This window comes from Vicia villosa, linkage group LG7 (genome assembly GCF_029867415.1).
Source record: "Vicia villosa cultivar HV-30 ecotype Madison, WI linkage group LG7, Vvil1.0, whole genome shotgun sequence".
NCBI lineage: Eukaryota > Viridiplantae > Streptophyta > Magnoliopsida > Fabales > Fabaceae > Vicia > Vicia villosa.
The window spans coordinates 75,976,230-75,992,532 of record NC_081186.1 but is presented as its reverse complement, the minus strand read 5'-3'; the positions used below and the strand labels follow the sequence as shown (position 1 = coordinate 75,992,532).

At 32.2% G+C, this 16,303-nt stretch overlaps 1 protein-coding gene across 1 annotated transcript; it reads left to right on the top strand.

Moving 5' to 3' along the window:
• Nucleotides 1–3,601: 3,601 nt before the first annotated feature.
• LOC131619380 (myosin-binding protein 3-like) lies at nt 3,602–7,106 on the top strand (the record flags this gene model as incomplete). Its single annotated transcript, XM_058890482.1, has 4 exons — nt 3,602–4,817; nt 4,935–5,162; nt 5,316–5,447; nt 5,535–7,106. Coding segments are annotated over 4 exons (2,823 nt in total), but the record flags the coding sequence as incomplete, so codon positions are not given.
• Nucleotides 7,107–16,303: the final 9,197 nt, after the last annotated feature.

The window sequence follows — 16,303 nt, the reverse complement described above, 5'->3', positions numbered from 1 at the left end:
ATGACAATTTTAGATTTCTATAAGGATTATGGAGAACTACAATGGGTGCAGTGAACATTACTCAAAAAGAAAAGGAAATACGGGTCAAGTACAAGTGGACAAGTCTTTCCCTATTGATTGAAAGCCCATAAGAACAATTGACCTACAAAAAAATCTTAATCAGCAAACATGGGTTAATGCTATCTCAACCATCCTTAAATGTCATTAAAGATATCAATTAACAAGATTTGATTATTTCATTAACATCTCAACCATATCCTTAAATGTCATTAAAGACATCAATTAACAAGATTTGATTATTTCATTAACTCTCTTTACATCATAAATCCAGGAAAGAACTTTTGAAAAGCTAAAGAAAAACGAGACCTAAAAAAGCAAAAGCTGAAGGCAGGACCATGAATGATATCCCCACATTACATTATTAATTTCCAGTCTTTATTTATACAAAAGACCTTAAATCACTGTCACAGTACCCTTCAAATTGATTAAGTCCTTCCCTTCTTTCGACTCACTTTTTCTTTTCAATTTAGCTTTTTCATCATGCCAACCACCACTTTGACACCCTTGTTCCATCATTCCTTCCTACCCTTCACTTTACATTTTTTAATACAAGAATCCCAAGTCACCCACTGCTCCTTATGATGTTTTTTTTTCCACATGATTAATTAGTTAATGTGGATATTAAAATTATGTTTATAAAGTTTTGGGGTATTCATATATTAATGATGTTGAGCGTATGTTAATAGAAATTGGGCATATAAGAAATGTATGACCTAATAGCCATTTTTATATGGACAAGTGGTTGGGACCATCATACGCGTGGTGTGGTCCATACCAAATTCATAGAACAAGGACTGTCTATAGTTTGTTGGTTACATTTTTTTTCTTTAGCTTTTTGCTGTGTTGTTCATAACAATTGGAATCAATTCTCTAGATACATGTGAAGTGAAAGGAAAATTAACTTACTACAAGTTGTTCCATACCCCAGATAGATGGAAAACTAATGAATTCATCTCAAAACGAATGACATCATGATGAGCACCAAAACAAAAAGGGAAACATTTTACTTTTAGCCAATTTACAATCAGAATACGAAATGGAGATATTAGTAACCAGATTTTTATTTTTCTACAAATCTGTTTTAAACAAATGTGACAAATCGATTTAATTGGGTTGACCTAATTTTCAATGTCAATCCTCGTGAGAATTCAAAGTATTATTACTAGCAAGAGATAAACGACTAGAAATAAACTTGAGTGAAAATAATCTCCCCACTTTAGGCTTCTTCTAGGTCACCTTCCCTGAGAAATGCTCTTGCACAAGATAATCCATACGAGAAAAATTACAATTACAATTGTTATCCACCAATTAACTAGCATACAATAAATTTGAAGCGAGACCAAGTGATAAAAGCATGTCCCGAAAATTAGAGTTGATGTCACCAACATCAGTGATAGAAAGGTTATTTCCATCAATAATTTGAACTTTTGATTACCAAGATAAGAATGTAAATTGTGAAAATGTTCGGAGGAATGCATCATGTGATTAGGGGCACAAAATTCAAGAAACAATGGACAAGAGACATTATAATATTTATATTAAATTCCCAATGCTGAAAGAGTGAAAAGTACCATTTGTTGAATTATTTTAGGATGAAGAGCATCGCCATTAGATGCACCATAATGGACGGATCAATCACAGAACTTGTGGTGGCATGAAATTCTTGCATCATGTGTTGCGTTGGTCTTTGAGGACACATGGAACAATCAGAGATAATAGATCCTAGTCCTTGCAATAATTACAAAATTTCTTGGGGTAACTAGGAGCAATATCACGTCCTTTACCTATACTTTGAGCAGCATATGTAACTGTCACATGCTCTAAAATGAGAGCATCACGAGACATGGTTCCTTGAGTTAAGAAACATTGTTCCTCCCTAAAAAGTTCAGCAACATAGATATCTAAGGAATGAACATGATTTATATTCAGCAAATCACTGACAAACTCAAATTCTATACAAAACTTTTTGAAAATTTGATCTCACTTTACTTGTGTATAATATCAAGTGTTCTAAGAACGTGAAAGTAGTATTAAGAACGTCAATGTGAATAATATCAAGTGTTCTTTTCACAAATTCAAAAAACTAGAATAACATTCTTGACTACCTCTAACCCCAACAGAAGATTTTTGATTGCTTTGTTCTAATAAATATGTTTCAAATAATTCAACATTACTCGAGTAGTTGAAAATAAGTACAAATTATTGATCATATGGGGATCAATAGTATTGAGAATTCAAATAATAATTTGAACACTTTTAGTTTTCCACATATCTAAAACAATTTTCCTTATCGATACCTTAGAAACATCCACCAAATAATTTCGTAATCACTTTCCTTTAACATAATTTTTTAACTAAAATTCTCAAGTAGGATAACTTTTTTCTTTAAAACGAAGACAAAAATAATCTCTCTATTTTCAAAGCTATAAATTCAATGTCAATAAAAAAAAGACTTGATAATTTTTTATTTTGTTAAATAGTCTAATTGATAAAGTTCATTCGTTAAAGACGAAAAAAATAAGATATGACGATTTAAATACGCAACCTACATCTGATATCTCGGTATAATTATCAGCTGGGGCTGACTTAATAAAACTAACAAGACTTAGAATAAAAACTAAGACAATACAAAATGAAGTAGGCACACACTAAACCAATGGTAACATTTCCCTTGAGGAAAATACAATGACTGGGTCGTAAATAAGTTACTACAAAAGGTTTGAACTGAATCGCTAAACAAACACTAAAAAGAAGTCGAATTGTAATCACCCACGATGAAATCACTAACCAATTAAGACTTACAATAACAACCAAGAATCAATCAGCGGAAAAATATTTAGATCACCCACATGGAAGCGTCAACCTCAACCAGACCTATTCCAAAAACGATAATAGGACAAATTCTATTAAATTGTAACTAGACTAGAACTATGTAAGTAATGTCCTTTGCTTTGATATTTCATTGAATATATAGTGTATAGTTACAACATATGCATCTAATAATTACAAATTAAGAAAACTAAATCAATTCTCAATATGTCTCTAATTTGTCTAACCTAAGATCATCAATATTATTACATTTGTGATATTATTTTCTAATTCATAATGTTAATTACATTAACTTTGAATTAAGAAAATTTCTATATATTTTTAAAACAAATTTTTTTAAAAAAAATTTAAAACAAACTCAGATGTTTTCATTACAAAAATTGAGAGTGAACTCTTCTAATTTTTTTTTCTCCATAAAACAATATTAACAAGTAGTTATGATGTTGGCTGTGAAACAACATAGATAAATATTACACCACAGCTGAGATCCACTTTATCCTAAAGGCAATTATTACTGATACAGTTACAGAATCACTGTCATTTTTCTCAGACCATGTTTCTTTTGCCAATTACAAACCCTTTTCTTTCATGTCAAAAACAGCACAAAACATAACACTTTACTTTTCAACCTATTTTTCTTTTCTTTACACTAGTACTATTCAACTCCTTCTAGTGTTTATGCATTTCTTCAACAAACATTGTTTGAAAAAAAATATCAACGGCTGCTACCAACAAGTTTGCAACCATGTTACATAGAAACACCAACAAAATAGTTGTAATACTAGTCTATGCATTTCTTGAATGGATCTTAATTCTCCTCCTTCTTCTCAACTCTTTGTTCAGTTATCTTATCACTAAATTTGCCAAATGTTTTGGCCTTAAACCACCTTGTCTTTTCTGTTCAAGGCTTGATAATGTGCTTCACCAAGGGAATAGTAGCTCCAATTTTCACAGTGATGTTGTTTGTGAGACTCATGCAACTGAGATTTCTAATCTTGGTTACTGCTCAAATCATCAAAGATTAGCAGAAATAAATAGCATGTGTGAAAGTTGTTTGGCTTCTAGACCAAATCATCATAGGATTGGTTTTGTTTCATTGAGAAGTCATGAAAAGTATGATGAAAATGGAGAGAATGTAGATAGCTGTTCTTGCTGCCATGAGAGCTTGAATAGATATCTTTATCCTTCTTATTTGCTGTTGAAGCCTTCTTGGGAAGATGGGAACTATCTTGGCAAAGGTTCAGTCATTGTTGAATCAATAGAAGATGATGATGATAAAGAAGGTGATAGTAAATACATTGAATTTGAGATAAACAATGGAGAAGATCATGATCATGATCATGTTCATGATGAAGAGGCATTAGATGAGCATCAGATATTTTCTGATATTGAAAGTTTTATCCTTAGAGAAGTGGCCGAGGATCGATCGAGTTCGGTTTCAAATTTGAATTCGGATGAAAAAGATGTGGAAAAAAATGAGAAGGAAGATGATCCAAGTGGTGATGATGATTTCATTCATCAATTTGTTGATACTCCTTTTATGCAGGCTTCACATTTGGAAGATAGATCAATTGAAATCATCAATATGCACTTTGAGAATTCCGTAGCCCGTGAAGACGACCGGTTGATCCCGGTTAAGTTAATAGACTCAATTACTTGTTTAAATCTTGAGTCATGCAAATTAAATGAGGGGAATGAGATGATTCAAACTTTTGTCACTGAGTCACTGGTTGAACCGTGTGCGAATGTCTTTGAAGGGGAGGTTTTACTCACAATGAATGAGAATGCAGAGAAAAGAAACATGAGAGAACTTGAAGAAAGTTTGGAAAACTCAATAACTTTGGAAGTTGAAGGGTTAAATCAGAATTCAGCAGTTCAAACTTCTATGAATGATGATAGTAGTATTGAAGAGCCAGAAAATGCACAAGGTACAAAAAAATTCCTTGATTTATAGTTTTTGGTACTTTATTTACAATTGTTTTGTTACAAAATGCATGATATGCTTCTATTGGTGACCATAAATTCACGAGATTTTGGTTTTGCAGTTGATCTTTTTCGATCTCAAGAACCAATCTGCTCGTATGAATGTACACAAGACGATGAATCTGAATCAAGTGATGATGATGACGACGACGACGACGACGACGATGAAGCTCAAAATGCCTTTGAAAAATTCATTTCTCAGAATAATCTAAGAATGTCTCACAGTTTATCCAATGATGAAAAAAGTTTGGAAGCAGATATGGAAGAAGAACAAGAAAATACTCCACCAGGTACAGACAGTGCTTATATAATAACAGTTTGACTTTATTTTATCTTTTCTTGTAGATATAGATTATACATAAGCACTTATATGATAAGTGCTTAATTAAGCAGTTTATCCAAAAAGTTGTAGTTATTTATAACTTCAACATTTGCTCTCACAGATGATTTGCCTCCATCTGAAGAACCAACCAGCTGCTCAAATCAATGCATACCAGAAGATCAATCTTCTACAAGTGAGGATGACACTGAAGTTCCTAATGCATTTGATGATTTCATTGCACAAAACAATATATGTGAGTTTTGTATCTAGTTACTTATTTTTATCATTTCTATGTATGAAGCACTCAATTCTAAACTGAAATTGAACTGCAACAATGCAGATACCGATAAAACCGGTGAAAATGATGATGAAATGGCTGAGAAAACAATATCGGTTGAAAAAGTTGAGGAAGAAACAAGCCATCAATCTTCCAAATTCTCAGAATCATGTGAAGTAGAAGAATCTATGGATGGAAGTGTTGCAAGTGAGGTAGAATACGGCGATCCTGTTTTAACAATCGACCGGCTAAAAAAAGCGGTAAAAGCCGAACAAATAGCCCTTAGTGCTATATATCAAGAACTAGAAGAAGAGAGGAGTGCCTCAGCAATAGCTACAAACCAAACAATGGCAATGATTACAAGGCTGCAGGAAGAAAAAGCAGCAATGCAGATGGAAGCATTGCAATACCAAAGAATGATGGAAGAACAAGCTGAATATGACCAAGAAGCTTTACAGATTTTGAGCGATTTGATAACGAAAAGAGAGAAAGAGAAGAAAGAACTTGAGAAGGAAGTGGAAGAGTATAGGGAAAAAGTTATGGATTATGAGGCAAAAGAGAAGTTAAGGTTGTTGAGAAGAATGAAAGATGGAAGTGTAAAAAGTAGAGACTCTTCTTGTTCTTGTTGCAACACGGGATACACCGATGAACTATCCGTTGATCTTAACAATGAAGAAAAAGAAGAAAATGTTGAAACAGTTTCTAACTTGGAAGAGATAGCATTAGATTGTGTAAAGCATGTAAGTGAACTTGATAGTACTTTAGAAGAATTTGAGGAAGAAAAAGCTTCTATTCTTGATCAACTCAAAGCATTAGAGGAAAAGATAATTTCATTGGAAGATGGTGAAGAATATCTTGATGACAAAGAAGACTATTCTAACGGAATTTCATATGATAAGAACTCTCCAAGAAAAACAATCGGTTGCTTGGCGAAGAAGTTACTTCCCTATTTAGATGAAGTTGATAATGAGAATGATGAAGAAGCATTTGCATTTGATAGAGAATTGGAAACTGAATCAAATGAAATGCAAAAATCAGTTCCTATAATGAGTCAAATGGATAGCATGAAAGTGTGTGTTGAAGAGGAAGTTGATCGTGTTTACGAGAGGCTACAAGCTCTTGAAACAGATAGAGAGTTTCTACAACATTGTATGGGATCTATACAAAATGGAGGAGATGAAGGAAAGGATTTGCTACAAGAAATCTTGCAACATCTTCGTGATCTTAAGAATGTTGAACTTCGGTTGAAGAATTTGGACAATGATCCATCCACTATAGTTGAGTTACATTCACCATGTAAAGACTTGTAGTAGGTATGAGGTATATGCATTTTATATTGAATCTAAATCTAGTTTTCTGGTGTTATGTCATGGTTTGTTAAATTGGTAATATGAAGACTACAAAGTTGAAGCATTTTCATAGCTAAAGTGTGACTATGAGCTTTCTACAAAAATTGTAAGAGGCCCATAACTTTGTAGGATGAGAGGAGAGAAAACATCTCTTAAAAATATGGGCTTATAAACCTCAAGAGAAAATCATGTGTGGATCATTGTGTATAATTGGTAGGTGGTGTTGTTACTTTGGATTTCAAAATTCGGATATATACTCGTCTATGATTTGCTTTATTTTCAGACAGATTTTATTGTACATTTGATGTGTCCGGATTTTAAAATTCAATTTTTAGGTTTTTTTTTTATTTTTAATTTCGCTAGAATATGTGAGTAAGGCATAGGTTGTAATTAACAATGCCTATTTGATACTACTTTTCAAACTACCTTCTAAAAAATTGCAAAATTTATGTTTCACTTCCTTTCATTTAGTCTTTAAAAGGAAGAAAGCCTTGAACACTCACTCAATAAGGGAGGTTACACCGTCTGAAACAATTTAGAATCTTGATTCTAATTTTAAAAATTAGATTCTTTAATAAAAAACACACAAAATTAAAAAAATGTATTTACTATTTTTTTAATTGACCACTTTTAATTGTTATCAATCTTAATTAGTAAATCAGTTTTTGTAATAAATGCAAGTAAGATATCAATAATTTCAACTTTGTAAAACTTGTGCTGAAACAACTGTCACGGAAATTGTTATTGGCTAAATAAAGCTTAGTTGATCTAATGGGGTTTGATTACCATAAATGTGCGCGATCAATTCATAGAGCTCTCGCTGGTAAAATTAAGTTTGATTTTGTTGACTGAACAATTCCTACCACAACATATCCGTTTGATCTGAGTATTCATGTTTGGACTCGTTGCAACATGCTGGTCCATTCTCGAACTACGCATTCTGTCTCTGAATCTATTGGTCAATCGATCATGTTTATGGAGAACGCCATTGACGTTTGGAATGATTTCAAAGAACGTTTTGCAAAAAAAGATTTAGTTTGAGTTTCTAAATTACAACAAAAAGTTTATGCTTTGAAGCAAGATCATCACACAGTAACTAAATTCTTTTCTTATCTCCAAATCTTATGGGAAAAATTAGAGATGTATATGCCTATACCTACCTACAGTTGTTATGCGAACTACTAGGTCTAACCATATTCTTTTGTATGCCATTCGCTTTTTCTGTTGATCATCAACTTATACCTCATTTCACCACAGAGCAATATAATACTCTTTTATCACTTTTTGAGCTTTAAATGTTAGCAACCAATCAACCAATGCTCATGCTTCCAATCATGTGAGTTCATTACATTCAACTGGTTATTCATCAATTGTTAACAAAGGTAATACAATTGGCTATTCTTATTTTGTCAACCATTTAACTCTTGGTTCTTGGATCAGTGATTCAAAAACTATTGATCATATATAATGGTTCTCTCCATTAATTTCATTCTTACCATGACATTTGTCCTGTTAACATTAGGTTACCTAATGGAAAATTTCCTATGGCTAAACACATTGGTATAATTCATTTTACACCTTAATTTTTCATTACAAATGTTCTTTTTACTCTTCACTTTTCTTTAAATTTGATTTAAGTATCCAAATTATGCCATGATTTGAATTGTCTTGTTAATTTTTCAAATTCTACTTGTATCATCCAAAATCCTCAATCATTGAAGATAATTGGTTCTTCTGATTTTATTAAAGGGCTCTATGGCCTTTTAGGTTCGGTCACCTTTCTAGTTCTTGAATGGCCTTGTTACATTCTGATTTTCCTTTTCTTGTTATAAAATCAAAATGGAATTTGTGATATATGTCATTTGGAAAAAGATAGGAATTTACCTTATCAATGAGGTTTTAGTAAAATTGCTAAGCCCTTTTATCTTATTCATTGAATCTGTCTAAGATAACTACTCATTAATTTTGCAAATTCTGTTTTTTCTTTCTCTTGTGAAAAATTGCCTTTTTAGGTTTTAGTAGAGGGACTGTTTTGTTGAGGAAAGTATATTATTTTTTATTTTTATTTATGAATGCAATGTTTGATATCAGTTTCCATTGATGCAGTGTGCATTCAGTTTTGCTTTCTAGACTTGATTATACGGTAAAAAAATAAAACTTATCTTATAATTAAATATTAATGGGATAGAGTTGGGAAAGGAAGTGTTTCTACTCAGATATTTCTGAATTTAATTTGATTTACATATAATGTGCTTAAATCAAAATATTAAAATTTTGAGATTTTGATATTTATTTTGGTAGAAGATTTTTTGTTAGTTGATATTTTTCTAGAAGATTCTTTATCTAAACGATTTTGTTAAAAAAACAAGGAAAAAGAAAGAGTATAGAAAGAAAGAGAAAAAATTATGTATGTAGAGATACACAGTAAATATTGATATTATGGAAGATCTAATGGCTCTTAGTCATGGTTCATGGTGAGGGACTTAATTGAGCCCTCACCTTAGACTTCACCCGTGTTCAAAGGTGCACATTCCACTCGTTCACCTTAAAGAATTAAATCATTGAAGAGTTATTTTATATTAAAAAAATTCATTTACCTTTAGCCAGTGTTTGTTGTATTATCTTAAATACCGACAAAAAAACGTGTTTAACAAAATTGATAATTAACTTAATGATTTTATGCAATTAAAATGTAAAATATATATAATTTTTTCACTAGGGTAATTTGCCACGTGAAATTCACATCATATTATGGGGAATTCACGTGAAATTCGCTACATTCAAATTAGGATGTGGGGAAACACGTCGCAGGAACACAAGTCGCAATTTTATCAGCGTGAAAAACACCCCATAACTTTTTCACGTGAAAATCACGACACGACTTTACCACGTGAAAAACACACCACAACTTTGTCACGTGAAAATCACATAACTAATATGTACATAGGGATAGGAGCAAAAACTCCCACCACCACGTTCCTTCAAGTTTTTGTCGTTGTTATTGTTTCAAAACACCACAACTTTGGGTTGTTGATTTGAAATGTTTTTGTTGTTGTTGCTGTTGTTCAATTCGAAGCCACCACCACCATTTGAAACTGTTGATTTGAATTGCTGATTTTAAATGTTTTTGTTGTTGTTTCTATTCGTTTTGAAACCATCACCACCATTTGAAATTGTTGGTTTGAGTTGCCGATTTCAAACATTTTTGTTGTTGTCTTTTTCTTTTATATTTAGATTTGGGTTCGGGTGCCGATTTCGGGTGCGCGTTTGGGTAGTGCGAAACTCGCACCTGATCCGACCCGTTGTCATCCCTAATATGGAGTGAGGGGGTTGTCTTGTTCATTGCAAACCAACCATGGAGATGGTTTTTTCATCCCACCCCACGACGATCGTTGATTAATCTTAACACAAAATGAAATCATTTTGATACAAGGTTGGAGAAGTTTATTACAAGGAGAATCTCTCCAAACGAACGAGAGGAAGAAAATGTTCCACTAACTGTTTCAAAATTATCGGCAATTACACGATCATGCATGTCCAATGACATATGACGTTCATGCCCTAGCAAAACAAAAATAGGAACCCATGTTTTTTCTCTAATATTTCAAGTATCTAAATAAACGTTGGATGTAGATCAAATGAAAAATTAAGTTGTTTGTGATTACAAGCAAATCGAATGAATAAGAAAACCATTGATATTCTTAAAACCCGACTACTCTCACCACAATAGACAATAGGAGCCATAATTTAAATATGTGGCATCACACTATTTTAGACTGGTCAAAGACTTGATAAAATCAGCTCAATCCAATCGCAAGAGATCATCATGTAGACATTTACATCAAGACACTGCACTAAAGCAAGGCATCACCTTCTTCTCCACCTTTGTCATTTATTCAACAATCTCTCGCGCACCTCGTACTTAATCAACTCATGATGGTCTATATAAATGTGACACGGAATAACGTTGAGAGATTACTTATTCACACATTTGTAAATTTCACGTCACTTATTTACTTATTTGAGTGTAATATTAATTTTGTAGATACTCTCTCTAATTATCTCTAATTATCATGACTTCTATCATTGTCCCGAAAACCTTTTCTAATAATTTTCTTCAATCAATTATTAATTTCTGTTCGGCTAAACAAGCAAATAAAATATGTGCCCTTGCACCAAAGGAAAACAATTCCTTATGAAAAGAAAAAAAAAAGTGCGCCTAAAGGAAAGAGAATAGCCACCTAACTGTTAGGCGGCGCTCTCACCATTTTTTCATATTAGGTGTAATCAAGTTAGACTCTTAAATATAGAATTTTGTGAAAAAGAAAAGTAGAATAAAGAGAATATATGAGCACAGATTTCATACTCAAGTCTTTTGATTCATTCCAATCATATAACTTCCACATCATGATAATCAATGAATTCTCATAGTAGTCAGCTAAATTGGAATACGAAAAATAAAATAAGAACTGCGTATGAGACACAATTTAGTTGCTTAGAAAAATAAAGGGTTAGTAGTAATTCATCATGTAATATTAGCGAATTTTATTTTTCCCCTCCCTACCTTTTGATAACAGTTTTTTTTAAAAAATCTGTCATTGACAACAATGGGGATAAACCGAAACACACTAATATTACAGGGAGTAAATTACTATTAACCCAAAAATAAATTATTTTGGTCCTATTATATTGTTTACTCTTTGTATGGTTGAAAAATGTAATATAAAGAAGAGAAAGGGAAAGAAAGATGAAGATAAATATAAAAGAAAAGAAAAAAAATTAAAAATATAATTTTGTATTTTATATAAAATCATTTTTCTCAATAAACATTACGCATATAGAAATCGGAAAAAGATTAATGGGATTAAAATTTTATTACAATTAATTAAAAACTACAAAATATATTTCTTTTCAATAAATATTTTTTAACATTTTAGTAAACAAAAAGTATTTTATAACACTTAAAGAAAAATGATTTCTTACCGTAAGAAAAATAAAATAAAATAAAATATTTTTCAATCGAATACTATATAAATTAATCAAAAATATTTAATAAAATATTTTCGTCATTTTGATTGTTTGTTGTCTATTCTAAATTTAAGAGGAACATTTTAATTTAGGCGTGGATTTCAGTAGAAATAAATTAGGATTTTTTAATTTTAGAATTTGTTAGGTTTGTGATATTGACTTTAGTCTTCTTATTTTTGTTGGGCTATCCCTTCATTTGGAGAGGCCCAATTGAATGTGGATTAGTGGTTCATAGGTGTGTAAGTCTTTGTTATTGTCCAACAAAGAGGAATAGAGTTTAAGTGTGAAAAACAACAATAGAAAATTAGTGAGAAGAGAAAAAATCAGAAACCACATCAAAATCCCGCAGTCCCAATTTCAGCATTGTTCAGTCCCACAAAATCGGAGCTTGCGAAAAATCCACATATAGAGCTTGATTATAGTGGGCACGAAAGATTAAGTGTTGGATACCTTCAAGTCGTTTCAAGCATCAGTTGAAAGAGAAACAGGGAGAAAACTCAAGTGTATCTGAGCTGATACAGGGGGAGAGTATATAGGACCTTTCAACAAGTATTGTCAAGATCAAGGTATACGTCGTTAAAAGTCTCCTCCAAAGACACCACAATTGAATGGGTTAGCCGAAAGAATGAATAGAACTTTGGTGGAAAGGGTGAGATGTTTACTTTCTCAATCAAAGTTGCCGAAATACTTTTGGGGAGAAGTATTGTGCACAGTTGTACATCTTTTAAACCTCACTCCATGTATTCCGTTGAAGTTTGATGTTCCAAATCATGTTTGGAGTGGTAAAGGTGTTTCCTACGACCATCTTCGGGTGTTTGGGTGCATGGCGTATGTGCATATTTTGAAAGATGGGAGATCAAAATTAGATGAGAAGTCAAAGAAATGTGTGTTTGTTGGGTATGGACTTGATGAGTTTGGGTATCGATGCTTTGATCTAGTTCAATAGAAGATTATTCATAGTAGTGATGTCGTATTCATGGAGGATTATACCATTGAGAACATCGACAAAGTTGAGAATAAAGATCCAATTTTTGAAGATGAAGCAATGGTTGATACAGACTCAACTACTATTGCTCCTACCCCTATCACTTTCAAAGATGTTCCAATTGAAAATCAAGGTATGGATTTGAATTGATAATGTTTTAAATCCTAATGATATTGTTGATGTAGGTGCTACGAAAGATGTTGAAAATGAGGTTGATCAAGAGGTTGAAAGTGTTGAGCAACTAGTTTCTTCTAATGAGTTGGGTGGTCTATTCGTGATAAAAGACCATTTGTTTAATACCCCTCGAACGAGTGTGTTTTTCTTACCGATGGTGGAGAACCCAAAAACTTCAAAGAAATTTTGGAGGATGAGAACAAAAAGGAGTGGATGGATGCCATGGAGGATGAAATGCAATCATAGCAAGAGAATAATACCTTTGAGTTAGTGAAGTTTCCAAAGAGTAAGAGAGCAGTAAAGAATATATGTGTTTATCAGATTAAGCGAGATGAGTGTACTTCTCAAAGAATATTCAAGGCTCGTTTGGTGATAAAAGGTTTTAAACAACAAGAAGGTGTTGATTTTGGCGAGATTTTTGCTCTAGTTGTGAAGATGCAATATATTCGAATGGTTCTTAGGCTAGCCGCTAGTCTTGATTTGAAACTATAGCAAATAGACTTGAAGACGGCTTTCCTTCATGGTGATCTACATAAAAAAAATTACATGGAGCAACCAGATGGAATCCTAGAAAAGGGCAAAGAAGACTATGTTTGTAAATTGGTAAAAAAAAGTATTTATGGTTTGAAACAAGCACCTCTCCAATGGTATCAAAAGTTCATCTCATGATGATTAAACATGGATACAAGATGACCAAGTTCGATCATTGTGTGTTTTTCTGGAATTTCTTTGAAGGTGATTTCATTATTCTCTTGCTTTATGTGGATGATATGCTGATTGTTGGAAAGAATATTTCAAGAATTAAAGAGTTGAAGAACACTTTGAGTGAATCTTTTTCCATGAAGAATTTAGGAGAGGCTCGGAAATTTCTTGGTATTGAAATTGTTCGAGATCGAAATGAAAAGAAGTTGTACTTGTCACAAGAAAATATGTGGAGAAAGTCCTTCGGCGTTTTAGTATGGATAAGGCTAAAGCGGTGAGCATTCCACTTGCTTCTCATTTCAAGCTTAGTCATAAACTATGTCCATCTACAGATGAAGAAAAGTTGAGTATGAAGAATATTTCGTACTCGTCGGTCGTTGGAAGTTTGATGTATGTCATGGTTTATACAAAACTCAATATTTCTCATGTCCTGGGAATGGTTAGTCATTATCTCTCAAATCCGAGAAAAGATCATTGGGAGGCCGTGAAGTGGGTGATGAGATATTTGCGTGGCCCTTTGAATTTGAGACTAACTTTGGGATGCAAGAAGTCTATGTTGGTTGGATATACAGATTCGGATTTGGCCAGGAGCTTGGATGATCGAAAATCTACTTCGGGATATATGGTGAATTTTGTTGGGGGAGTCGTGGCTAGGCAATCAAAATTGCAAAAATGTGCTGCACTCTCTACTACCGAAGCCGAGGTTATAGCTGTTGTTGAAGCGTCAAAAGAGTTGTTATGGTTGAGGAAATTTACAATGGAACTTTGTGTGAAACAAGAAAAGTATTTGTGATAATAAAAGTGTCATTCACTTATCGAAGAATTCTTCCTTTCACTCGAGGTCGAAGCATATTGATTTGTTATCATTGGATTCGTAATGCATTAGATTCCAAGTTGATGGAGCTTGAGAAGATTCACACTGATGACAATGGTTCAGATATGTTGACAAAAGTGTTGCCTATGGGAAAGTTTGAGTTTTGTCGCATGGTAGTCGGATTGGTGCTGCCCTCTAACTAGTCGGTCGGGGGAGTTTGTTGGGCTATCCCTCCTATTCGGAGAGGCCCAATTGGATGTGGGTTAGTGACCCATATGTGTATAAGTCTTTGTTATTATCCAACAAAGCGGAATAGGGTTTAAGTGCGAAAAAATCAAAAGAAAAGTAGTGAGAAGAGAGAAAAATCAGCAACCACATCAAAATCCCGCATCCCCAATTTCAACACTGTTCAGTCCCACAAAATCGGAGCTTGCGCAAAATCCAATGGTCGGGTCGTCTTGAAATTTCGACACAATGTTCATGACTTATAAGATGCATATTCTAAACGGTGGTGATTGGATTCTAAGCTTTCTATGTCGGTCTGTCGAGTCCATCTTTGAGGTCAGAATTTCTTGATCTTTTTGGGTTGTTTTTGTCTCTCTTGATTCTTGTATTTTAAGATTGATTGCAAATCGTGATGATATTGATGTATCCATTGTTGATTATAGTGGAGATTTTAAGTGGCTTACGGGTCTTGTAGTTTTTTTACTTGTAGTTAAAGAAGGTTATTCCACGATAAAATTGTGTTGTGTTATTCGATGTGTTTTTGTAATTGATTGTGGTTGCATGTGATATTTTGGAGAGTTTATATTATTTAGTTTTTCTGTTGCACGAATGATTTCCTGCCTGCAATTTTTGTGCCTATCTTTTTTTTATTTAGAATTTATTAGGTTGCCCAAGAAAAAAATTAAGAGAATATATTTTATTACAGGTTCGATGCATTCTAGACATTCGGGTTGAAAAATGGAAGTTGAAAATAATATAGGCCACCTAATAAAAATAAATCTTCTTAAATAAAACAAAAATAAAAGTAAAAAATATATGAGAAACAATCAAAAATAAAATAATAGTTCCATTTAGGAATAGTAATTTATTACATAATAATGGGTTAGTATTATAAGTAGAAAATTTATATATATTCTTTTAGGTGTGAATTTTTCAATCAAAATATAACAAATATTTATAAAGTGAAAATAGGAACAGAGGAAATTATATACTAATCATATTTTAATTAAAATATAATATAAACTACAATAAAAAATTGTATCTAAATTTTATCTTAATATTAATACGTATTTGAGTCATTTAAGAAAAAAAACTCTAAATATTATATTATGTTGTCACATGGCTTTTTCCAAATAACTTTTTAATATGATATGATTGTTCATGTGCCTTTTTTTTGTTTTAATATCTAATTATTTTAAATTTATAAATCTATTAAAACTAAAAAAATTAAAATAACAATTCATTTGTTTAGAAATCTTCAATGTTATATTTATAAAATATATAAAGAGAATATTTGATTTTGGTGTAACATTTTTTTAAACATTTACTCTTATTTTATTGTGTAACTTATATAATAAGTATTTACTCTTATTTTATTGTGTAACTTATATAATAAGTCTCATTGAAATCATTACTATTAATTTTCACATAACTTTTTACTATCAACTTTTACATGATTTTTTTTAAATTGAATTTAAATAAAAAATATTGCATATGTTTTTCTGGATGCGCATTAAAAAGACAGACAGACGGGCACTCACGTACCTATGACTGT